Source organism: Eublepharis macularius, chromosome 13, assembly GCF_028583425.1.
Source record: "Eublepharis macularius isolate TG4126 chromosome 13, MPM_Emac_v1.0, whole genome shotgun sequence".
Lineage (NCBI taxonomy): Eukaryota > Metazoa > Chordata > Lepidosauria > Squamata > Eublepharidae > Eublepharis > Eublepharis macularius.
In genome coordinates this window covers 72,385,937-72,408,789 of record NC_072802.1, presented here as the reverse complement: position 1 = coordinate 72,408,789, position 22,853 = coordinate 72,385,937, and the positions used below count along the sequence as shown (strand labels likewise).

Sequence of the window (22,853 nt, the reverse complement as noted above, 5' to 3'; positions counted from 1 at the left end):
GACCTGACAATAACATACTTTGTAAACCACTCTGAGTGGGCATTAAGTTGTCCTGAAAAGCAGTATATAAATTGAATGTTAATGTTATTATTGAGCTATGTGACAATTTCATTGGAAGAGAGATTTGAGAAGGGGCAACCCAGGAGAGAGACTTCTAGGCATGAGGGGGCAAGCAAAGGAGAGGGGCAGAGTTAAGACCCTTGGGCGGCAAAGCTGGAGCAGCAAGAAGCATTGTTCCAACAGGATGGGCAGGCACACAAATAAGGAGGGGCACAGCCCCTGCAAGGGACTCAGTTCAGCAAGGAACATCCAGGCCTTCAGCCCTGAGTATATCCAGGGCGTCAAAAGCAGGCAGCACCAGTCACCTCAAATATCAATTTCAGCATAGTGGATCTTTCCCTGCAGCAAAGGACCGTGGTATATCAGAGGAATGAGATGGAACAGAGAATTCCCCAGTCAGCAGTTGCACCTTGCACCACTTACCAGAGAATGCCACTACCAACGGCTGGAGTTCCGAGGTTTCCCAGCACAGCCTGGCCCCAACATTTGGGAGCTCTACTGAGACTTTGCCGTCATTCCGAGGGGCCATCTTAAGGAAGGTTCTCAAGTTCACAGCCACAGCCAAAGCAGCCTACAAGGGTTGATAAGCACAGTCATAGATTGGAGTTCTGCAGCAAATTAATTGCAAGTACGACACCCAGACACCTTTCTTTCAATACTAAGAAGAGTAAAATCTCATGCATGCTAAAAAAGACCGACAAAACATTCATACATATTTAAGGCCTTTTCAAGAAATTCTAGTAAGGGAAAGGAAGGTTTTCAAAGATTGACCATTTGACATGAGAATTAAGAGTGTGATGGGAAATGGATTTTATATTGTGCAGTATCATGAAGCAATCACCTCTGGCCTCTGATAAGCTTGAACAATTGTCCTGTGCGTGAGACACAGAATATAAATTCCACGTTTCTGGGCCCTGCTGACTTAGAAGCAGATGCCCAGAAACAGTGAGTGCTTGGGAATGGATACGGGAAAGGCAGAAGCATTGCAAAGGCCAAGGACAATGGCTGCCTGGCCCTGAAACACACACGACATTTTTTGAACCTCTCTGCGTATTGGCCTCTCCCCAGCCCACATTGCAAGATAAGGGAAATCAACCCTGAAACAACAGAGACAGTTGGGGGCCTGTCAAGTTAGCACAAAAATGTCACCAGGAACATCTGGTACTGAGCAAGAACTGGGTGCATATACATTTGGGGAGTTAAGCAGGATGGACAAAAGAAGTGAAGGAAGAGGAGATACCATGGTGTCGTCTGCCCTACCAAGGATGAGACCGAGACATGCCAGGGCAGGGTTCTATTTTCCACCATCAACAGAGTTCTCCTGCTCGGGTAGTCCTTGCATGCAACATGACTTGAATAATGCTAAGTAACCTTGGATGCATAAGGGACTTTCAATAAATCTTTATTTCACTTAAAGGCTCCTAGCCCCAGACTTCCCATCTGTTCTCTGCTGGATATGCAGTCCACAGGTCCAGAGCCCCATCTTAGGGGTCTGATCAGCCCAGGGATATGAGGTCAGAGGGTCACAGGTGCAATTTTGTGTCGACACATGTAACCAGTTTTACATTTGCATATATAGGGACTACACACAAAGAGACACTTCCCAGTTCATCTAAGCCCCAAGCACAGAAGCCAACACACCTACCTTGCCATGGACCACCGCATGCTCACCATGAAGTATAACTTTCCCTGGGGCAGACACAAACAAAGTTTGGGCCAGCATTTCTTCCTTTGAAAAGGCAGGCATCGCATGCACACAATCCTGCACACACGCACAAAGAGGAAAAAAGGCTTTAGAAAAATCTCAGCCACCTGCCAAACCTGCTTCAGCACGCCCCACGCCCACACCCACCAGACACAGCAGTGCGATCACAATCACATGTTTCCTTTACATAACTCAGCATCTTTTCGCATCGCAGAGCTCAGGTGACTTTGGGGGCCAAAATCTGCAGTTGTGCTACAGCACAGGATAGCCATTGCAATTAGCCATTGGCCACAGCAAATTTACAGTTAACAGATAAAATACACAGTAAATAACTCCATAAACTCCAAGAGGTACAAAATATCAATATAACTACAGCAAATAATATACTAAAACCATATGATAAAAAATCTATCCAGGATCCCTGCTAGTTGCCACAGTTGTGTTCATTGCCCCGCAGTTGTGCTACAGCACAGGAGTGACACAACACAGCCTGAATCTCTCAGCCCCCCATGCTCTGAAGCTGAAATGTCAGAGAGATCGTTTGACTTCGCCCATTCTCCACCGCGTTGGCCTGCGCCCGAAGAGCAGGACTGGAGTCCAGAGGCACCTTCGAGACCAGCAAAGAGTTTCCAAGGTAGACTAGCAGTGCAATCCCAAGCAGAGTTACTCCAGTCTAAGCCCACTGAAATCAATGGGCTTAGACTGGAGTAACTCTGCTTGGGACTGCACTGAAAGGGAGCTTTGGACCCTCGAAGGCTTCGAGCCTGGAGGTCTTGCGGGCGTTCCAGGGGCCGCTGGACTCGAACCCTGGGCTCGGGGGGATGCAAAGGTCCCTCCCCGGGGCGGTCCCAGGCATCCCCCGGAGCTTGCAAGGGGCACCTGTAGCGCCTCCCCCAGCCCCCCAGCGCTCGCCCACCCAGGAGAAACCTGGCCCCGTGGAGACCCCACCGCGCGCCCCCAGACTCGGCTCCGGCCACTGCGGACGCCGCCCGGCTCTCCTCTCGCAGCCCACCCTGGTGAATGAGAGCGCGCCGGAGGGGCGTGGCCAGCCCTTCCCGCTCTGGCCAATCACAGCCGCGAAGGCGTGTCTATAGTGCTTTCTCATAGGGCGCTCGAGGGAGCGGGGCGTGGCCGGTGACGCTTTAGCTCCGCCCAGGGAGGACGTCTCTGTCCAATCAGGCGCGGGTTGAAGGTGGTGGCGTGCCTGTCAGGCGGCCGCGACGGTGGCCGAGTGGGGACAGGCTTGCTCGAGAGCGCTTCCGCCGCCCCCTGCAGGCATGGCGGGCGCGGGGCTGCGCTGCAGGCGCTGCCTGGGCCGGGCGGCGGCCCTCCGGTGGGGCTTCGGGCGGGCGCTGAGCCACGAGCGCGGCGAGTCGCGCAGGTGAGCCCTTGGCTGCGCGGGAGCGGGGCAGGCGGCGAGAGTGGCGCGAGGTTCATTCTGCAGCCCCCAAGTTTAAAGGCGGGGCGGGCGACGAGACCGGAAAGAATTGCTCCTCGTTTCGGACTTAATTTATTGTATTGAATTTCTAACCCGCCATCCCCGCAAGCGGGCTCAGGGCGGGTAACAACATTGTTAAAATACAGTAACAATAAATATAAAATTAATAATGCAATGTGGTGATGAGAGCCCCCAAGTCAGAGCTGACTTATGGCGACCCCAGGCGGGGTTTTCATGGCAAGGGACTAACAGAGGTGGTTAGCTATTGCCTGCCTCTGCACAGCAACCCAGGTCGGTCTTCCTTGGAGGTCTCCCATCCAATGACTAACCAAGGCCAACTCTGCTTAGCTTCTGAGTTTGACGAGATTGGGCTTGTGTTGACATAACGCAAGACGAAGTACAAAATGCAATTTAAAACTGTAAACCATCCAACAGCAGCAAAGGTAGTAAAAATACACATCTTCAGTTTTACCTTTTGCTTATTTCTGATAGGAGTTCCTTTAATTAAACCGGCATAAAGGAATTGCATTGGGTTGTGTCCGCACTGCAGTCTGAAGCAGTTTCAAGCCTGCTTCATTTTGAATTTAGAGCCATTTAATTATCTCCTTTCTTAGCGTGGATGCCGAGCCCAGGAGGACAAGCCAAGGCCCAAAGATCTACACGAAGACCGGGGACAAAGGTAGTTCCGTGAGCCAGATCCAATGCTACGGCATTTGCCTTATGCCAGATCAGCCCACCTCGGGATTGTCTGTTCTCTCGGTTATCTGGATCCTGCTGGGGATGCGGTTGTTATCTCCAGCATGCTGGAGTAAAAACATTATTCTATGTTGCCACTCCTGTCTCTAGGAGTGGCTCTCCAAGAATTCCCGAGAAAGACCTTTTCCAGCATCTGAAGTCCCTGGGACTGAACCTGGGACCTTCTGGGTGCAAAATAGGTGCTGGTCTATCTCACTCAGGATTTTGTCCTGCAATTCTCCAAGCTCCCAGGAAGGCATTTCCAAAGCCTTTAATTGGATCTTCTTCTGCCTGCCGCTTTCAGAGGATAATTCATACATGGAAACAAATGAAGAATCTTTCACCGGTCTGGGCCTTAAAAAAAAGACCATGGAGCGTAACTGTAACAGTATTTTTGTATATTTAAATATATATATATAATAATCTTTAATAGTTATATTGTGATATTTACAGCATTAAGATTTTCTTTCACTCTGAAGAGGCTTTCAAGGGTGAAAGTTCACACATCCAGCTGCCACTTTATGAGGGCATCGTAATAAAAGTGTAGAGAAATGTTCTGATGTATTTGCACATGTGAATGAGGGCTTGTGGGATCTGGCTGTAAGCAGTTTTAACTTTTTCTCACTGCATGGTTTCAAAGGATTTTCCAGCACATTCACTGGGGAGAGGAGAGCGAAAGACGACCAAATCTTTGACGCCTTGGGAACGCTGGATGAATTAAGTTCTGCCATAGGGTAATTGAAGAAACAACTGGATATTTTTTTTACTTGCCTGGATGTCTCAGAGAAGCAATAAATTAGTTCTATTTATTTTTATTTTATTGTCATTTATAGTCCGCCTTTCTCCCTGAGACTCAAGGTGGATTACGCAGTGTGAGATCAGTATCAAGTACATTTCCATACAGAACCACAGCTCTCTTCATCTCTGATGCAGAAGAGAGCTGTGGTTCTCAAAAGCTGATGATGCATCTGACAAAAAGAACTATGGTTCTTGAAATCTGACAATGCATCTGACGAACAGAGCTGTGGTTCTCGAAAGCTTATGCTACAATAAAGTTGCATCTGACGAACAGAGCTGTGGGTCTCGAAAGCTTATGCTACAATAAAGTTGATTAGGCTTAAAGGTGCTACTGGACTCTTTACTATTTTGCAACTACAGACTAACACGTCTAACTCCTCTGGATCTATGACCAAGGAATCGATGGCAATGAATCCAGAATTTTTCCACTGTGACACAGACATACCTTAGAGAGTTATTGTGGAAAACCAAGGGTTGTGATTCATACTGTTCTCTTGTGCTCCAGGTTGTGTGCTGAATTTGGCAGTGAAAACGGACACTCCTTTGTAGAAGAGCTTCACAAGGTGAGGGGTGACTGCTGGCTCAGCACGTCTGGTACCCAAATAAATCCCTTGCTCAGTGCAAAGAATGGACCTTCTAATACAGGATGCTGATGCCAGTTAGCAGTGGCTGGAGTGTTGAACTAGGATGTGGGGGACCCTGGTACGAAGCCAAGAAGCTCGCTGGGTAACTGGGCCATGGGCACCTTATCATCAAACATACCTCAGGGGGATGTTGTGAGGATAAAATGGGGGGTGGAGAACTGTGTACAGAGCTCGGAGTTCCTGGGAGGAATGGTGGAATAAAATGCTCATGATGGCGAGAGAAAAGTGTGTGGGGATAGATGAAGACAGTTTCTGTTCCCACCACCGCCTGGAACAGTTCACTGAAGTGAACTTTGGACAACAGCAGGGGCAGCTAGATGCCCTAGAGGAGGGTGTGATGGTGGTGGCCAGCCACCCCCCAGCTTTTTGGTAATCGGAGGGGTGCTGGTTCAGAATATGAAGGTGATATTCTTCCTTGTTGGGGCCAGTCATGACTGATCTTTCTCCAAGCCATCTGGGTAAGCTTTTCAAAAGGCATCTCTGCTGGCAGCTGTCATGGCACCACCATATTTAGGGCCATGAGATCCAGCTGGGCTCAGGCTAAAGCCTTTGGGGCATGCACCTGACCTGTTAAAATCCCCAGGTGGCATGCCTTCGAAAGGGCACCTCTAGAAGAGAAGGCAAACATCACAAAGTAAGTAATTCTATAAGCAGATGATACAGATTCATAAAAGTTGTGCGATTTGGTGTTTTGCCCATTTAGAGAAGTTATGGTAATTATGCTATCGAGTAATTTTTATGAACATGTATAACCTATTTATATAATTATATTTTGGTGTTTGTCTTCTGTTTTAGAGATCCGTTTTCCCCCTTTTCCTGGTTGGAGGACTTCTCCCTCTGTTTGGTTGCTTTGAAATGGCACCTGCTGTCTTTGCCAAAACAATTTCACAATCTCAGATTCTTTTTCTGCTTTCTCCCTGCAGGTACAGTGTATGCTGCAAGATGCCGGCTCCAATGTGGCAACGCCAATCTCCTCTGCCAGAGAGTCTCACTTAAGTAATTAGAGAAGAAGGGCTGGGGAAAAAACTTTCTATATATGAGCCCTGCACTTTTCAGGGCTCATATATAGCATGCCCTCCTCTTGGCATGCCCTTGTTCTCTGGTGTACGGCACCAGAGAAGTCACGTGGCCTGTTTCAAGTGACAAGAGGCACCTTTGCGTGTCCGTGGGCGGTAACCAGTCTTTTCTTCACCCACGCCTTCCCCTTCTCTCTAGAACGAACATCCTTCCATGAAAAGCCAGTTCTGGAGCTCGAAGCATGGATCGATCGATACTCAGACCAGCTTCCACCTCTGACAGCTTTCATTTTGCCGGTAGCTATTTCACACATTTTTAATGTTGGGGTTGCAAAAGTACAAAGTTCCTGCAGATCCAAAGGTGAAATGAGTGTATATGGTTCAGTGGCAAGTGTCACTTAAAGCCACTGACTCTGGAAGACTTCTTTCTCAGCCCAGTTCACAACACTTCCCCCCCATGGCACATTTTCCTTTGATATTTGCCTTTGTTCTTGTGTGTGCAAATGCTGTCTTCGCAGCAGAAAACCCATCCCTGCCTTTTGTGTTTATTTTTGTTTCAGTCCGGAGGCAAGAGCAGTGCTGCTCTCCATCTCGCCAGAGCGGTCTGCCGCAGGGCTGAGAGGCGGTGAGTGTCTTCAGCGAGCTGCAAAGCACCAAAAGCTTTCAAAATGGAGAGGGCTGACTGAAGAAGCCATTTTTGCTGTCAGACTCTTTTGTGCCTGTTATAACTGATCCAGAGGAGTTAGCTGTGTTAGGCTGTAGTAGCAAAATAGGAAAGAGTCCAGTAGCACCTTTAAGACTAACCAACTTTATTATAGCGTAAGCTTTTGAGAACCACCACTCTCTTCGTCAGGTGCATCGTCAGCTTTCAAGAGCCACAGGTCTCTGTCAGGTGCATGGAGGTTATGACATCGTATATAACTGAGTCATTGTGTTTTGGGCAAGACTTGGAGGGTGTTGATTGGGTCTTAATTACTGATTTAAACCACTAGTGATAGTTTGGCAGAAATTGTTGCAGCCTGAGTAAACTGCCCAATTAAGCATGTTGGTTTAAAACTGGTGGTAAGCCCAGAATGTTGACACGGGGGGGGGGGGGCCTTAAGAGGTAGTAGCACAAAGAAAAATTGTGATGTACGGTGCCAAAGCCAGCCTGCTTTAAATTTTCATCTTAAGTATTACCCCTTTTTAAAACTCTTTGTAGTGTTGTTCCTTTAGTGAATTCTGGAGAAGCAGATGCAAACGTGGCCAAGTATTTGAACAGGTAACTGAGAGCTGGGAAAATCATGTTGCCTTGTAACAGACTTCTTCCTGGGCCACAGACAATGTCCGTGGTATCCCCAAACCAGAGTGGGATTAGCACAGGCTGGGTGGTGCTGTCCTTTTGCTGACCACAGCGCTACTGGTTCTCAACCTGAGAGACTGGGAAGATGATTCTTTTAATTTCAGTCTCAGCACCCAATTTCTTTGTGTCCTTCCTGGGGAACAAGAGGAAAGGGGGTGGAGAGATGTATTTTGAGATCTGGAGGGAAGAAGAGAGAACAGAGCTAAGGAGGGTGGAGGGAAGAACCATTGAGAGAAGACATAAGAAAGAGGGGAGAGCACTGTTGGTGGTGGGGCTCTAACAGCACATCTTCCCCTATACCTTGTCAGCATCTCCTCCCCCCCCCCCCCCCCGTGCAGATGGGAACATCAGGATGAAGCAACTGGAGCACAGGAAAGATTTGGGTCTCAGTGCAGGACTGCTTAGGCAGCCGTAATATAATGTTGGTTGTTTTATGGGGATTAAACCTGAGATCTTCTGCACACCAAGGAAATGCTGTCAACGAGCCTCAGCGCCCCCCCCCCCGCCCCGCCCCGATAAAATGGCCTTCTAGTGCCACCATTTTTCTATGAATGATGAGTTTAATTCCTCACCCCAATTTCCAGGCTCAGCGACTACCTGTTTGTCTTGGCCCGCTTTGCTGCAAAAAAGGAAGGGAAGGAAGAAAAAGTCTACACTAGAACGGAACCTTAAGCAACCCCCGAGGTCGTCCATTGCAGGCTGCAGCCTCAGAAGATGTGATAGGAAGAGGCTTAAAATGCAAACAGACGCTGTCCTGAAAAACACTAACACCCTTCGTAGCTTGGGAAAATCTGCCATGAGGAATGGCATACTAATGGCCAGTATTGGCCACTTTCCATTTGACTCCAGCGTGATTGAGAGAAATAAGAGTCATTGCAGTCAGTAAAGCCGCGGTGCATTCTAGCAGGTGTTGTAAACTGAAAAAGGAGGCAGCTGATACACAAAGCTCTTTGCCGAGAGATCACATGCTTGCGTTCTGGTGCTGCTGGAACTTGGCAATGCCGCATCTCCCTTCTGTGCCAAGCGCAGCCTGGTTTTGTTTTTGGATCACGTTTTGGCTGAGACTGTTAGTTCATGGATCCCGGCTGCAGTAAATGCTATACCTGACAGACATTGCAGAGATTCAAAGGCTGTGGCCAACAAATACAAATTGTGTGTGTGTGTGAGAGAGAGTGGGGGGGGGGGTCCCCTGCACATTAAACGTGTCTGGAAATGGAAGTCACAGAATCTTGTCTGTCCTTCTTTTTAAAAGCAAGCAGCTATGAACATATCCAGTGGATAAGAAAGATGATGATGTTATCATTAAACGTGGCAGCTGTGAGAAGAAACAAACTCTTACGGTTTTGGTGGGGAAAAGAGTAAAGCTCCATCTTCTCCCATGCTTTTTACCATTTGTTTTCATTTCCTCAGGAAACTTCAATGAGAAGTACAGGTAGGGGGCAGCTGCTGGAGTACAAGGATCAAAGACCATACTCCCTCCAAGGGCTCTTCCCTGCTGAATTGTGTGCAGAGGGGAGAAAAAAGCCCCGATTTACAGAAAATGAAAATTCTCACCTGCAACCATTAAACACCTCCAGGAGGCCGAGGAGCTTGGTACTCCTAGAAGGTGGGTGCAGAATTCTGTCTTTGGCACCCAAACGAAGTAGTCAGTTCCAGAGAAGAAGTGTTTAGTAGTTGAGGGCAAAGCTATCAGCCTAGCCTCTGCCTGCCCCAACACCTCTTTTTCACTGGATCCCACTCACTGAGTGTTGGGTGGAAAATCACACACTAGAAAAGAAGCTCTCAGTAGGAAGCACTAAGGATGCCCACAGCAGTGCCCGACACCCACACTATTGTGGTACATGCTGCCTATGAGAGTGTATCCGATGCAAATAAATTTAGATCAGTAGAAAAGAGCATCTAGTAGCACCTATAAGACTAACAGAATTTGTAGTAGGGTATGAGCTTTCATGAGTCATAGCTGTATCTGAAGAAGTGAGCTGTGGCTCACAAAAGCTCATCCCCTGCCACAAATTTTGTTCATCTTATAGATGCTACCACTCTTGCTCTTTTCCACTGCTACAGACAAACACAGATACCCATCTTGATCGAAGTCCAGCTCCGTAATATTAACCTTAAGGCCAAAGCCAGACGTGATCCAGGGAGTCATGTGAAGGTGCTCTTACAAAGATTCTCCCCCTTTTAAAGGTGCAGAGTCAGGTAAAGGGGAGACGGGTCACTCCAGCAAGTCCTGCTGGGCTTTCCTCCCACCCTCACCCCATCAAGTCTGAATTCAGCTCCAACTGTTGGCACCAGACCAACAGTTTTATTAACTGAACTCAGCAAGTTTTATTGCATTCCTGGTACAAGTGGGACCTTTTAAACATCCTCCCAGCAATGACTGCATGGGAATCACGTAAACTCCTGACAGGGGCCAGGGTGGGCAGTGGGCTTTTGGTGGGATGGGGCTGCAAGGCAGGAGCTAGACGCAAGCTGCCAGATCTTTGGCTACGGCAGTACCTAAACTGGACGTGCCTCGGACTCTGCCCATATCATCATGAGGCAGAGATGCTTTGATACATTCCCGGAGTTCCTCCGAGGGGTGGAGAATGGCAGAACCCTGCTGGCTGTTGGACTCCTTCCCCCCCTCCACCAAGAATGGAAAAGCAGCCAGTGAGGCTGTCTTTGCTGCAAAAAGGTAGGCTGCAGCTCCCCAAGCTCCATTCCCCCACATCGGCCTTTCTTTACAGCCGTTGGGGGAAGAGGCCGTGCCAGGACGGCCAGTCCCTCACACTGCAGCTTGGCGGAATCAACCCCAGATGCACCCACTGAAGTTCTGCAGCAATGGCAGCTGAATCCCAAAGACTGTTGCTAGAACCTTACATGCCACGTAGCTCTCATTTCAAGACTGCATTTGGAGTCTCTGTCTGGCGCAGGTCTCCCTGCCTGGCCCCAGCATCCAGTCCAGAGAAGCACACCACCCCCGTGCTTGGAGGCTCTGTTAAGTGGCCAGAGCCAATACGCTGACCCTCTGCGCCCTAGGCAAACCATGCCTTCAGCATCCCCTCCCCAATGGCAGCAAGCATGAAAATGACCCACCTTACAGGGTTGCTATGAAGAGGGTAACAAAATACATATCTACGAAGGGCTTCCGGATCTAGAAATTCGAAGCCTTCTTGCGGAGTTGCCAACTCTTTTTAAAAGCGCCTGAAGCCCAGCATCTGCCTCCAAAGCAAAACTGCAGGAGAATGTTTGCAGTTTTGTCCTGGCTTATCACAAGCCCCCCCCCCCCCCAATTCTGCAATTCTGTTTATATTGCCATCACTGGAATTGGGTTTTGCAGTTACTAAATTGGGGTGAAGACTGGCCAGACAAAATAGTCAAGTGAAAGCAAATGAATGACCTCAAATGCATCAGACAGCAGTTCAGCGTCCTCAGACTGCGCAAGCCTGAGTTTGCTCTCCGCCCTCAGCCCTACAAGCTTGGCCTGCACCCGACTTCCTCGACACGGCCACGCCTGCTGGACTGGAGCAGGGCGAGAGGCGCTTCTGATCATATGGGCTGTACCTGCGTTTTCAAAACACACTCTTAAGGCTGTCCAGCCCAAACCGGAGAGCAGGTAACACATACCTGTCATTTGTGAGCAGCGCCTGGCAAGTTTTCCAGCCACCTGACCTTCCCCCAAGGCCCCGCCTCCTTAAACAATCCCAGAGAGAAAAGCAAACCATGTAACTGGACTCAACCAATTTATCAAGTTTATTTCCTATGTTCCTGAATTTCTTGTCAAAGAGAATGCACCTGGATCATAAACTCAAGCTGCAACATGGTGGGTGGAGGGAGAGCTGTTTACTCATCCCCAGTGGTAAACGCTTCCCTTCTCAGCACGTGGAGTATGTGTGCAGGGCAAAGGGGAGAGGGGTGGGCCGCCAAAGTGCTCCTATGCTATCACAAATCACAGTTTGCATGTATAGATGGGAGACGCACTGCATTATAGGCAGGGCAGTATACAGCCTCCTCTTACATTAGACTTCCGGCAGAGTGCCAGGGAGTAGCAATTCACTCCCCGTTCCTGTTCCAAGAAGCTGCCCTTTGCTTTGGCTTCCCCTTGCTATAGTGCCTCCAACGTGAGCTGCAGTGCAATATTGTCAGAAGCCCGAAGACAGCCATTATGCTCCAGGCTGGTAAAAGGTTAGAGACCTCCTCATTTGCTAGCAACATTTAAAAGACAACAAAGCGAGGGTGCGGATGGAGGAGAGAGACACAGTGTTAAATCATTCCATGCTTGTAGGCTCATCTGGGCCCCGCCCATCACTAGAAAAATTTAAAAAACCTATTTTACATCTTCGAGCTATACCTTTTCAGGTCAGCAGTGGCAGAACCCTCACGTCAGAAAGTACCAACTGCGCCTCTTCAGGAAAAAAGATGAATGGAACAGCATATACAACCTTGAAGGATTGTGTACTCTATTTACAGTCACAGCCACGCTCAGCCTGGGTATTTCCTTCCTTTGCAGGATCTCCACAAGGGGCGGAGGAGGGTTTGTGAGGCACATCCCAGCACAGGGGGGTTCACAGAACCAGCTACCCAGCAGGAGTGGAGCCATGCAGACAGAACACTCTAAGACCAGCAGTCTTGGGGGGGGCGGGATCAGGAAAGACTCACGCCATGGCCTGGGAGGGAGCAAAACAGTTTCTACTATTGTGCAAAAAGAAAAGGAGGGTGTACGCGCACAACTAATCCATTTTTAGGGGGGAAATATGACGACGGGGTGGCAGCAAGGAACAGCCACCGCCTGTGCTTTGCCAGATCCTCCAGGGCAAAGAGGCACATTGAGCAAGAATGAACAGCCACAACCTGTTTACCAGGGACGGCCTCAACCCGGGGGTGCATCCACCCAGATCTTCAAAATGTGAAGAGAGGGAGTGAACAGAAACAAACATGAATACCCACACACACAAACCTACGGAGTGGAACTCAGTTGCGACTACTGAGCTTTGCTGGAGTTTGTACTCAATGCTCCTGGCGGTTTCTTGGAGAGAGTGAAATGCATCCCACATAAACAAGTCCCTGAGAAATCAGTGTCCAGAACTGCCCCGGGGGCTCTGCAGCGGCACCACCTCTGCGAGCCACTTTTCACACAGTCATGCGAGGGCCGGAAGCATTGGCTTTGCTCACAGGCCAAGAGCCCTTTGTCCCTCCCTGCTCAGTGTGAGCGGCAAGCGAGGTTCTAGGACAGCCCTCTCTGGAGGCACCTCCACTGCTCACTCCCAGACCCAGCAGAAAGCCAGCTCCAGGGGAGAAGAAGGAAGAGCGCGTGCCTCCTCTGGAGAGGAGGGGGTCAAAGTGCCCTTTGTCTCTCTGCTCTGCAGGAAGCTAGACTGTACTCACAGTCCAATACAGTGTCTGGCAGCTGAGGGATGGTACGCTCACAACTGGAAAGGGCCCACCAGGGAGAAATCTCACACATGACCAACCTGCTTGCCCAAGGAAGCTAACAAAGCCTGTCTGACGATCAGGCCTCTGAAGAAACTTGCACGGATCAAGATAAGATCTCATAAAATATGTTAAGGCTGAAGAGAAATTGTTTCATGAGCAAATGTTTGCTGGAGGACAAAGTGGACAAGTTTAAGGTAGCAGAACTGGCCAAAGCGAGAGATCCTAAAAAATGAAATCTCCCAGGACAAGAGGAGACGAGGCTTTTGGCAAACCGGCAGCAACCCTTGGCTCCTGGGCAAAAAGGCCCCTTTGTGTGCCAATTCAGCCTGAGCAGGAGCCGGTTCCCAACTTGCCTCCCCCCCACCGGCCTTTCATAAGCAGGACAGAGAGAAGCCAGCCCCCTCCATTCATCCCGTGCCTCTGTGCCTCCCCCCACCCCAGCCTGCTTGCACCAAAATCCAACCATTTGCCTGGAACATTCACAGTGGTTTCTGCCATGGCAGCATCACCGGGCTGTCTAACAAGCAACACCTTCCCTGGGCTCTCTGGGTTCCTCCGTGCTACCGATTCAGAAACGGAAAGCCCCAACTCAACCTACGTGCATCAAGGCTTGACCCGCTCCACAACTCCACAGGGTTTGCACTCAATGCTGCTTTTAATGGCAGGCCAGCTGCTTTCAAACCACGGCGAGTTAAGGCCGCAGGCGCTGGAGCTGGCCCTTTTCCCTCTAGGGCCACTATGCCGAACTCCAAGCAGAGGACCCCCTGGTGTTCCTCTGCCTGCAGGAGGAACCTGAGACCAGGCGTCTGGCTTCCACTAGCGGCTCCCACAAGATGCTGGCGGCTACGAGAGCTCAAAGCCAGTGTTCATGCTGATAGCGTAGCGCAGCTTCTCCCGCAGGACGCTCTTCTTGCTGTAGTTGGGCAGCTTGAGGAGGTTGAAGCAGGTCGAGGATGTGGGCAGGCGCCCACCCGGTTCTTTCTTCCGAATGGTGAAGAAGCCCCGCAGGACACTGCCCAGAGTGTCACCCGTGTCCTGCAATGCAAAAGGCTGCCTTGTGATCTCTGCGGAAGCCGCCCGTGCCCGCTTCCCCTCTCGAGTCTCCGGCCTAGTGCAGGATCCAGCTTTTCACATGGGACCTGGATGCTGCGGTCCCACCCCGAGTCTCACTGAGAAAGGTGGACGATAGATTACGTAAATAAAATAAATGTACACTCTCCACCTGCTGCAGCTCACTTCTATGCGGCCACCACCACCTTCCTCCCAAACGGGGCTGGCCTCACTGTGGCCAGATCCAGCGGCGTCATTTTGCCTCAAGCCAGCCACACAAGAATGGAAGAATCTTAACTCTAGGAGAAAAACTTGCTTCCACCCTGAACCTGCCCCCCTTCCAGGAGTATTAAAGGACGGGAAACAGCCCCAAGACTGGGAAGAGGGATGCCAGCACCTGCATACTTCTGTTGCCCAGTGTCTCCCTTTGCTTTCTTGCTGCTGAGGAATTACGCAATTTTAAAGTTGACAATGAGGAAATTGAAATTGTTCAAGATTTTCTATTCCTTGGCTCAACCATCAACCAAAAGAGAGACTGCAATGAAGAAATCAAAAGACTGGGACTTGGAAGAGCAGCTGTGAGGGAGCCAGAAAAGATTCTTAAGGAGAAAGATGTCTCTCAGGGAACCAAGATCAAGGTAATCCAAATCACGGTATTCCCCATTACGATGTATGGATGTGAAAGTTGGACAGTGAAGAAAGTTAACAGGAAGAAAATTGATTCATTTGAAATGTGGTGCTGGAGGAGAGTTTTGTGGATACCATGGATGGGCAAAAAGACACATAAGTGAGTACTAGATCAAACCAAACTTGAATTCTCCCTACAAGCTAAAATGACAAAACTGAGGCTATCGTACTTTGGTCACATCATGAGAAGACAAGATTATCTGGAAAAGTCAATAACGCTAGGAAAAGTGGGAGGCAGCAGGAAAAGAGGAAGACCTAAAACGAGATGGCTGGACTCAATGAAAGAGGCCACGTCCTCCTGTTTGCAGGATCTGAGCAAGTCTGTTAAGGATAGGATGTTTTGGAGGTCTCTCATTCATGGGGTCGCCATAGGTTGGAGGTGACTTGACAGCACATCATACACACAGAGGGCACCACCCCTTGACTTAGCGCTGTTCATTCCCCATCCCCTCACCTAACCCCTTTCCTTAAACAGGAAGGGCCTCACAACCTGAACTTGGATACCCTACTGAGAGAAACGGGCGCCCTGTGCTCCCTCCAGTCAACGGGAATAGAAGCAGAACCTCTCTCCCCACCACCCCAAGACAATTCTAGTCCCAGGTCTCCAGCCCCTGCTCAGACATCCCTAGAGCTCTTGTGATTTTCAAAGAAGATGCCACCACTTTGGGAAGCTCGCAGAGACCAAAGCCCCTTGCCACCAGCACCCGTACCCAGGGCCAGGTACCTGATCGTCCGAGACTTCCACACAACGGATGGAGAACGGGGGCTTGAGGTAGGCAAAGCCTAAGAGCGGAGGCCTGGAGCAGCTGGTGACAAACTGAAGCAGGAGACAGAAAGGGGGGGGGGGTGATTGAGAGAGGCCCTGTAGGGACTTGGACTAGGCAGTGGGTGCTGGGAAAAGCCTCCAGCCCAGAGCTGCTGCCTTGACAGACCAACCATTTGACTGCAGGCAGCTGCAAGCGTTCATTCATATCCTCTCTAAACCCGCCTTGCTAGACAGCTGGATAGAACCCCCACCCACACAGCCTCTGGAGGGCTTTCCGGGGGGGGGGGCGGAATTCTTGTATCCAAAATAGTCCCGATACGCACACATCTTCTCTGCCACTGCCTTTACCTTGAGAAACATGGCTCTTTCGTCAGGGCTGAAGTCGTTGGCAAGGATGTCCCACAGCCAAATAATGACTCTATGGCTGCCATGGAAGCCCCCGTAGTACACTGTGTGTTTCCTGGAAAAGAACAGATGGGAAGCCAAAGGGCACGGTCCGTGCCACTGAAGTCCTGGATCTAGTGGAAGCTCAGAGCGTCACACAGACTGTTCTCAGCTGGGCAGCAGGATGGTGATGCGGATGAGGAGAGCCAGCCTACCCCCCGTGTCTTTTGGTGGCGACCTCATCCTCCCGGCTAAGCGCTGGCCACCTTCAGTAGGAAATGAAACATGCCCATCTAACTCTGGCCCCCTTTTCAGGCTGGAAGCTCTGGAGTCTGACTCTGCCTCCCCTGGGACTTGGTATGCCCTACGATCAAGCCAGGAGGGTCACTATGCACAACCCAGCGTTCATTTCACACACTCTTACTTCAGGTCTTCCAGATCAATTTCGGCATTGTCACCGGATATCAGGCGCTGCAACTCCGGTGCAGAGAACATGCGGATCCATTCCGGCTTGATAATTGACCGAAAGCCGCTAATGAGGGCGGCTGTTTGGCTTTTGATCTGGGTGTGCATCCGGAAGTGTGCCATGAGGTGGATGTAGCTGATCCTGCAGAGGACAGAAAGGAAGGTCAGGCAGAGGAACTCGTCACGGGGAGGCCTGTGGGGCTCAAAGCCCCCTCCCCAGAAGAAACACGGCCCCGACTGAACGCAGGGGGGACCCTGGAGCTGAGTCAAAGCTGGCTGGAGGGGGGATACGTGGAGGGCAGCGGCTTAATGATGCGCAAGTCCCACCTGCGCAGGATCCCAAAGAACCACAGGGCGGGTTCTGCATGCCCACGGGGGCAGATTTCAACTTGTGTTGCTTTAAAAAAAAAAGCCAGTGGGATGTAGCGGCCAGTCTCTCTTCAGGACCAGGGAGACCCAGGTTCAAGTCCTTTCTTGGCCTTGCAGTTTACTGAGCCAGTCAGTCTAACCTACCTCACACGGTTGTTGTGAGGACAGCATGTAAGAGTGGAGAACCAAGCATGCTACTTTGAAGAATATGGGAGAAAGATTGATAAAAATGTGATAGATGAGATACTGTGAAAAGCCCTGTGGCCTGCAATGGGGGAGAGTTTCCAAAGTGTTTGTGATATGGCTGGTGGGGAGAGGCCACAAAAGGATCTGCTGCTCAAAGGAAGCAAGCAAAGCCTTCCACTGGGCACTGGCAGGTGCTTGGAACACCCGAGGAAGCCCTTTGGAACGGGACCTCTCCTGGGTTCTCACAAATTGTCACAAACCCAAAACGTGGGAGAAGCAGCAGTGCAGGATCCTCCTTGCAGGCAAAGAGTCCCTGTCTAGACCGCTCCTAAAACCAAGACATCCTGGGTGATGTCCACGTGTACCGGAGCAATGCAAACACCACTGCCTCCCTCTGGTTTTATTCATTTACTGGTCAATAGTTTCCTGCATGGCCTTTCTTTGCACGAGCAACCCAAGGTGATTCGCGCTGGAACTATGCTGGAGCACATGTACCACCCCCACCCACCCCCATCTGCCTGTCCTGTTCTCAGGCCTATGACCAGCACGGGTGTGGGACTGCACCAGTCTCTGGGTGCCTGGGAAGCTCAGAGTTCGAGATGCCCCTCAGCCCATGCAGTGAGCCAGGCTGCTCCAAAGGGGAGCAGGAGGGCAGGGGCCAAGGGGGCGGGTGTCTCTCCTTACTTGTTTTCGTTGGTAACAGGCATGGTTTTCCCTCCGGGAACAAGTTCGTGGCAAACAAGCTGGGGAAGGGGGAGAAAAGGCAGAAAGACACGGCGTCACTTGCTGTGGAGAATCCTCACCCAGGGTGCAAGCTGGGGGCTGTTTTTCCTTTTAGTTGCCAAAGTCCACAAAGGCCTAATGCCCCTCCCATCCCAGATGCTTCAGTGTGGGTTTACCTACTGGGGGGGGGGGCAGAAATGCAGTTTGCACATGCTCAGAGGCATGTTTTATTTATTTAAAACATTTCTATGCCGCCTTTCTACCCAAATAGGGTCCCCATCTGCTTTACAGGCTGAAAACAGATTCGGTGCTGCATGCGCTCGAGGGAGATGTTTACAGAGATGCAGACGTGGAAAATACTTTTTGCCAGGGATAAGTGGGAGGGGGAGAACTGAAAGCAGATTCAGGGTAAGACGTAAAGAACGACAGTTTTAAAAATAACTCCCCACAAGCAATGGAAAGAGAGTACAGCAAAAGATGCCTGGCAAAAGAGAGAGAGAGAGAGAGAGAGAGAGAGAGAGAGAGAGAGAGAGCACGCACTGGCACTGCTCATCATCTGGGTTGGCACAATTCCCTCTTGTGAATGGGCTGCCAAGGAAGTGAATCTGAAATCAGGCAGTGCGTTGCTCCCAGTGGACCATCGGAAAAGAGTGATGGAAAATAAGAGACCGAAAGAAAGCAGAAGGCCTACCTGGCCCATCACATCTTCATCATAGGAGAGCGTCAGACCCAAATCGCTGGTATCCCCATCATAACGCTAAGAGGGGGAGAGAAGAGGTCAATTGCCTGAAGCTTCTGCAATCTACCGATGACCCATCAGGGCTACACAGACTTTTGTGCCAAAACCTCTTGAGGTCTGGTGTGGTGCAGTGGCTAAGGTCTCAGGACCTGAGAAGGCCAGATTCGAATTCTGTGCTCGACAATGGAAGCCCACCAGGAGACCTTGCGCCCGTCACAATTTCTCAGCCTAGCCCACTCACACAAGGTGGTTGTTGTGGGGATCAAGTGGTGGAGGAAGAAACGATACAAAAAGCTGCTTTGGGTCCCTGTTCCAGGAGGAATGCAGGATATAAGCATCGTTTTCTCACTCCTAGAAAAATCTGCACCAAGGAAAAACTGCCAACAGGTGCAAAAACTGAAGTTGGATGGGATATCAGCTGGTTCAGCAAGGCACCGATCCTGCATCGGGTGAGGAGGGGGGCCGGTTTTGCCGAGTGGAGTCCTGAACCCTCCCAACCCTGGAAATCTCACTCTGGGATTGTACCGCCAGCCTTTGCCTGCCTGCTTTCAACCCTGCCTGCTCTTCGGGGCTTGAAACCAGAAGGGCTGAGACTCACTGGGTGCTGAACTTTATACCCAATATTAACTCTTGCGCTTCTTCGGTAAGCCTGCACAGTCAGGCACTACTGGCACTGCAGCTACTGCTCCTTCCCCGGGGCCAGTCATGCTGTAGCACAAATCCTGTCTGCTTAAGGTCTCTATCAACCCTGGCCTGAAATAGTCCCAATTCCAGTTTGCCTGCAGGAGGATGGGAAAGTGGAAAGGGCCGGCCGCATCCGCAGAGGGAAGAGGCTACAGGCTCCACTCCTGGCTAAGGGAATCAGGGGAGGTTGAAATCCGTCCAAGGCCCCTCCAGAGAGGCTAGCCTGCAGCCCCAACCAAACCACAAAGAGTTGCAACCCAACCTTGATGGAGGTGAGGTTCTTGTAGAACTCGGAATCCAGTGAGGGAAGCTCATCCACCGAGCTGTAGAAGATGCTGTGGTGGTGCCCAAGCAGCTGGCTCAGGAAGAAAGACGCGAAAGGGACGTCCACAACGATCCCCTGGGAATTGAGAGAGGCGCAGCCGCTGAGGAGGGACTGCACGTGCCCCAGCTGCAACGGGCCACGGGGACCATGCCCTGGGCCTGAAACCCGCTCTCGGTGCCCTGGTCCTACCTCATAAACAGCTTTCCCAAGCATCTTCCCGACAAACTCAAAGAGCTGGAGGTAGTTCTCGTGGATGTAGGATGTCGGAGATGGATAAAGTCTTTCATCACCACTGGTGGTCTACACAAACAAAGCAAGAAGGCAAGGCGAGAGGGCAGCGCAAGCTAGTCGCTGCGCACACCCCACACGACACCCATGGAACGCCGCTACTGGGCACAGCGGGTACCTTAAACAGGTTGAGGGCAGGGTCAAAGACCTTCTTGATGATCTCCTCCAGGAACTCCTTGAAGACGCCGTCTTGGTCGATGCCCGCCTCGTCCACCCCCAGATCATTCACAAACTTCACCCGGATCACCCCCTTCATGGCATTCTGAGACAGCTGGCGCAGCTGTTCATACCCATCCTGGGAAGGGGGAAAAACGTCAAATGTCCCAAGACCAACAAGGGCAGAACAAGAGCTCGTTTGTGAACTCGGCAATATTACAGGATCGCCCCAGGGCAGTCTTCCAAGGCTGTCTCGCTTGGATCCCCAACAGGCAACCAGGCAGGGAAGCTGTACAAAGCTGCCCATTCAGGCCACAAAGGTGGGTGTGTGTGGGCAGGTGGGCTAATCCTGGGGCACCCATTTCCACAGCCAAGGTGCCACTACGGAGCTAGAGAACACAATATGGAGCAGCAAGCACCGCCCGGGGGCTCAGGATATCAGCCCAGCGCCAATCACACACACGGGACAGGCTCACAGTCGCAGCCTGAGAAACCGCATGTTATTCCCATTGCAGGGGGCAGAGTGTTAAATCTGTCTGCATTCAAGCCAGCACCCCCACCGCCTCCCTCTCACATGGATGGGTCTCTACGCTCATGGCCTCAGTAACTTAACTCCTAAGACTCCGCCAAGGAAAGCCGCAATAAAGCTGGCAAGACTCCACCAAGGGCCCTCCGTCCCATTCTTGAGCAATCCCATCCAGCCCTGGTAGTACATCTGGGATCCCAGACAGAGGGGCGCGCCCCAAATGTGACCAAAACATATCTCCTCTCTGGCAGGGCCCTCATCTAAGCAGCTGACTTGAGCTGTCTTCAGACTCGGAAGGGAACTGGGGCAGGTCACACAAGCCCCACGATTAAAAAGCCGTCTGCAGCCATAGCCAAGGCCATGAGCAATAAATCAATATTCAGAGCTTGGCTGACTGCTCTTTCCTGGCCAACCGAGCAGGCCAATTCTGCCTGCTCGTCTTTAGCGTCCCACCCCCAGCAACTAAGCTTGGAGGTGGGTTTGGCTCCCTGTGGCTGCGGTCTAACCCAAGGCCCTCAGTTCTTAAATTAAACCCCGCATGCATGATGTAAAATGTCTGGACGCTTTAAAGCCGTGAGGGGGTGATGTATTTTGTAGGATGCGCCATTTACAACTTCATTGGCAAGTAATATTGTACAATTTGGCTCTATTCATGAAATTTTAGAAGTTTGTTTTCTTGAAACAAAAATGTGACTATACCCTAAAAAGAGAAAGAGAGAGAGAGAGAGAGAGAGAGAGAGAGAGAGAGAGAGAGAGAGAGAGAGAGCTGCAAACTGCTGCACCCTCTGCTACTTTCATATAGCTAACTTAGGTTTTGACATCTGACAGGAAAAAGAAAGTACAAAACTTCTTGTAAAGAAAAAGAAACATCTGGATGGGAAGTTTCACACAGGCACAAAAGCAGCACCCACGGAACTCTTCAATAGTGCACCATCATCATACACATTACAGCAAGTTAACTGTGGACAAAATTAACATTTAAGAACTAAATATAGCTTTCAAAAATGTGGTATGCATCTACAAGTATACACAGGGATTGCCCAACGCCGTAGATGTACTTAAAATCTTTACACTACCCATTTTGAGTGGGTTAGTCTTTAAAGCCGGTCACTCGTTCCAGAAGAGAGAAAAATATTTCAAAGCTGTTGTTTCAGGGCTCCCTGAAATTTCCAATTTTCTGTTGCAAACTGTTGTTGGAAAATATCCCCCTCCCTGTCTTCCCAGGGCCTTCTCACCTCTACGTTTTGTGAGCGTCAAGTCAAAATGCTCCACAGAAAAGTTAGGCTGGCTTCCATCCCGCTCTTTGGGAAGCAGCTCTGCCCCCTTACCTCCAGCATGCGCGACCGGCGTATGGTGATGTGTGTGACGTGAGGCGAGGCTGAGCTGGTTTCCACCAGCCCCAGCTTCTCCTTCTCTTTGGTCACCATGTTCCGGAAGAGCAGCACTCTCTGCAAGAGCCAAGAGAGAGAGAGAGAGGAAGATGTTGCCTCTTAGCAACGGCATCACGTACAGAAGAATTTTCAACAGCTGCTTCAGGTGGGTGGAGCCAGAATCCCTGGTGGGGAGGTCTCTAGAGCCCTCGCCTGAGCACATCACAGAAGGTGCACGTGACCCTCTGATATAATCAGACACGGAGCAGCAGCCCAGGTTTAGGCAAAGCAGGTTTTCTGACTGTATGTATACAATTTTTAAAAATCGGAATACCCACTGAACACATGCCTTGGTCCATCAAGGTCAATCTTGTCTACTCAGACTGGCAGCAGCTTCCTGGGGTCTCAGGCAGAGGTCTTTCACACCACCTCCTACCAGATCCTTTTTAACTGGAGACACCAGGGATTGAACCTGGGACCTTTGGCATGCCAAGCAGATGTTCTACCACTGAGCCATGGCCCCTCCACTGACTCACACCTAATTCTGACCTGGTATTTGCCACGGTCCCTTCTCCTTCCCTTTTTTCCCTACCTTCTCCTGCATGCCCCCACCCCACTTACGTTTTTGTGGGGGATGACGTGGGGGATGTACTGTAGAAGCAGCTGGGCTCGTTTCCGGTCTTTATCGAGTTCCTGGAAGAGCAAGCTTGGTTTGAGGTCCCTAGAACAAGAACAGCAGGAGGTGATTCCAGAGCCCTGGGAGAACTGCTCTGAGCCACCGCCGGGGCATCGGAGGAAGGCACCGCAAGACCAGGCGTGGAGGGGGGGTGAGACTGTCTCACCCACTTGCCTGGGACCCATTACTTGCCCCGTTCATTTCCCCTCCATCTGAAAAACAGGAAGAATTGTGATCTGTTCCTTAGCTGTGAAGGCAAGGAGGCTATAAAGGACTGGCCTCCGCAGGACAAGGGGGTGGCTGGAA

At 50.6% G+C, this 22,853-nt stretch overlaps 3 protein-coding genes across 7 annotated transcripts in view; 1 reads left to right on the top strand and 2 right to left on the bottom strand.

Moving 5' to 3' along the window:
• The window catches only part of MVK (mevalonate kinase), a 73,071-nt gene extending 70,303 nt beyond the window's left edge, over positions 1-2,768 (bottom strand). For both annotated transcript variants that reach the window (XM_054995781.1, XM_054995780.1), the window contains exons 1-3: positions 2,693-2,768; positions 1,706-1,822; positions 484-631 (exon numbers count right to left, since the gene is read on the bottom strand). In XM_054995781.1, coding sequence (XP_054851756.1) covers positions 484-631; positions 1,706-1,807 — 250 coding nt within the window. In that variant the 5' untranslated portion in view covers positions 1,808-1,822; positions 2,693-2,768. The remainder of the gene's footprint in view (positions 1-483; positions 632-1,705; positions 1,823-2,692) is intronic.
• Positions 2,769-2,992: 224 nt separating this feature from the next.
• Positions 2,993-8,913, top strand: MMAB (metabolism of cobalamin associated B). Its single transcript, XM_054995734.1, has 9 exons — positions 2,993-3,146; positions 3,818-3,882; positions 4,579-4,672; positions 5,242-5,299; positions 6,304-6,376; positions 6,596-6,693; positions 6,957-7,021; positions 7,598-7,657; positions 8,323-8,913. The coding sequence occupies exons 1-9, from the start codon at positions 3,043-3,045 to the stop codon at positions 8,408-8,410; spliced, it is 705 nt and encodes a 234-aa protein (XP_054851709.1). The 5' UTR covers positions 2,993-3,042; the 3' UTR covers positions 8,411-8,913.
• A 2,555-nt stretch (positions 8,914-11,468) lies between these two features.
• The window catches only part of UBE3B (ubiquitin protein ligase E3B), a 30,342-nt gene continuing 18,957 nt past the window's right edge, over positions 11,469-22,853 (bottom strand). For 3 of the 4 annotated variants that reach the window (XM_054996123.1, XM_054996122.1, XM_054996124.1), the window contains exons 18-28: positions 22,493-22,592; positions 21,830-21,949; positions 19,938-20,114; positions 19,721-19,831; positions 19,469-19,606; positions 18,475-18,540; positions 17,745-17,803; positions 16,465-16,647; positions 16,005-16,116; positions 15,615-15,707; positions 11,469-14,188 (exon numbers count right to left, since the gene is read on the bottom strand). In XM_054996123.1, the coding sequence (XP_054852098.1) occupies positions 13,997-14,188; positions 15,615-15,707; positions 16,005-16,116; positions 16,465-16,647; positions 17,745-17,803; positions 18,475-18,540; positions 19,469-19,606; positions 19,721-19,831; positions 19,938-20,114; positions 21,830-21,949; positions 22,493-22,592 (1,351 nt within the window). In that variant the 3' untranslated portion in view covers positions 11,469-13,996. The remainder of the gene's footprint in view (positions 14,189-15,614; positions 15,708-16,004; positions 16,117-16,464; positions 16,648-17,744; positions 17,804-18,474; positions 18,541-19,468; positions 19,607-19,720; positions 19,832-19,937; positions 20,115-21,829; positions 21,950-22,492; positions 22,593-22,853) is intronic. The other variant, XM_054996125.1, reaches the window with a different exon arrangement.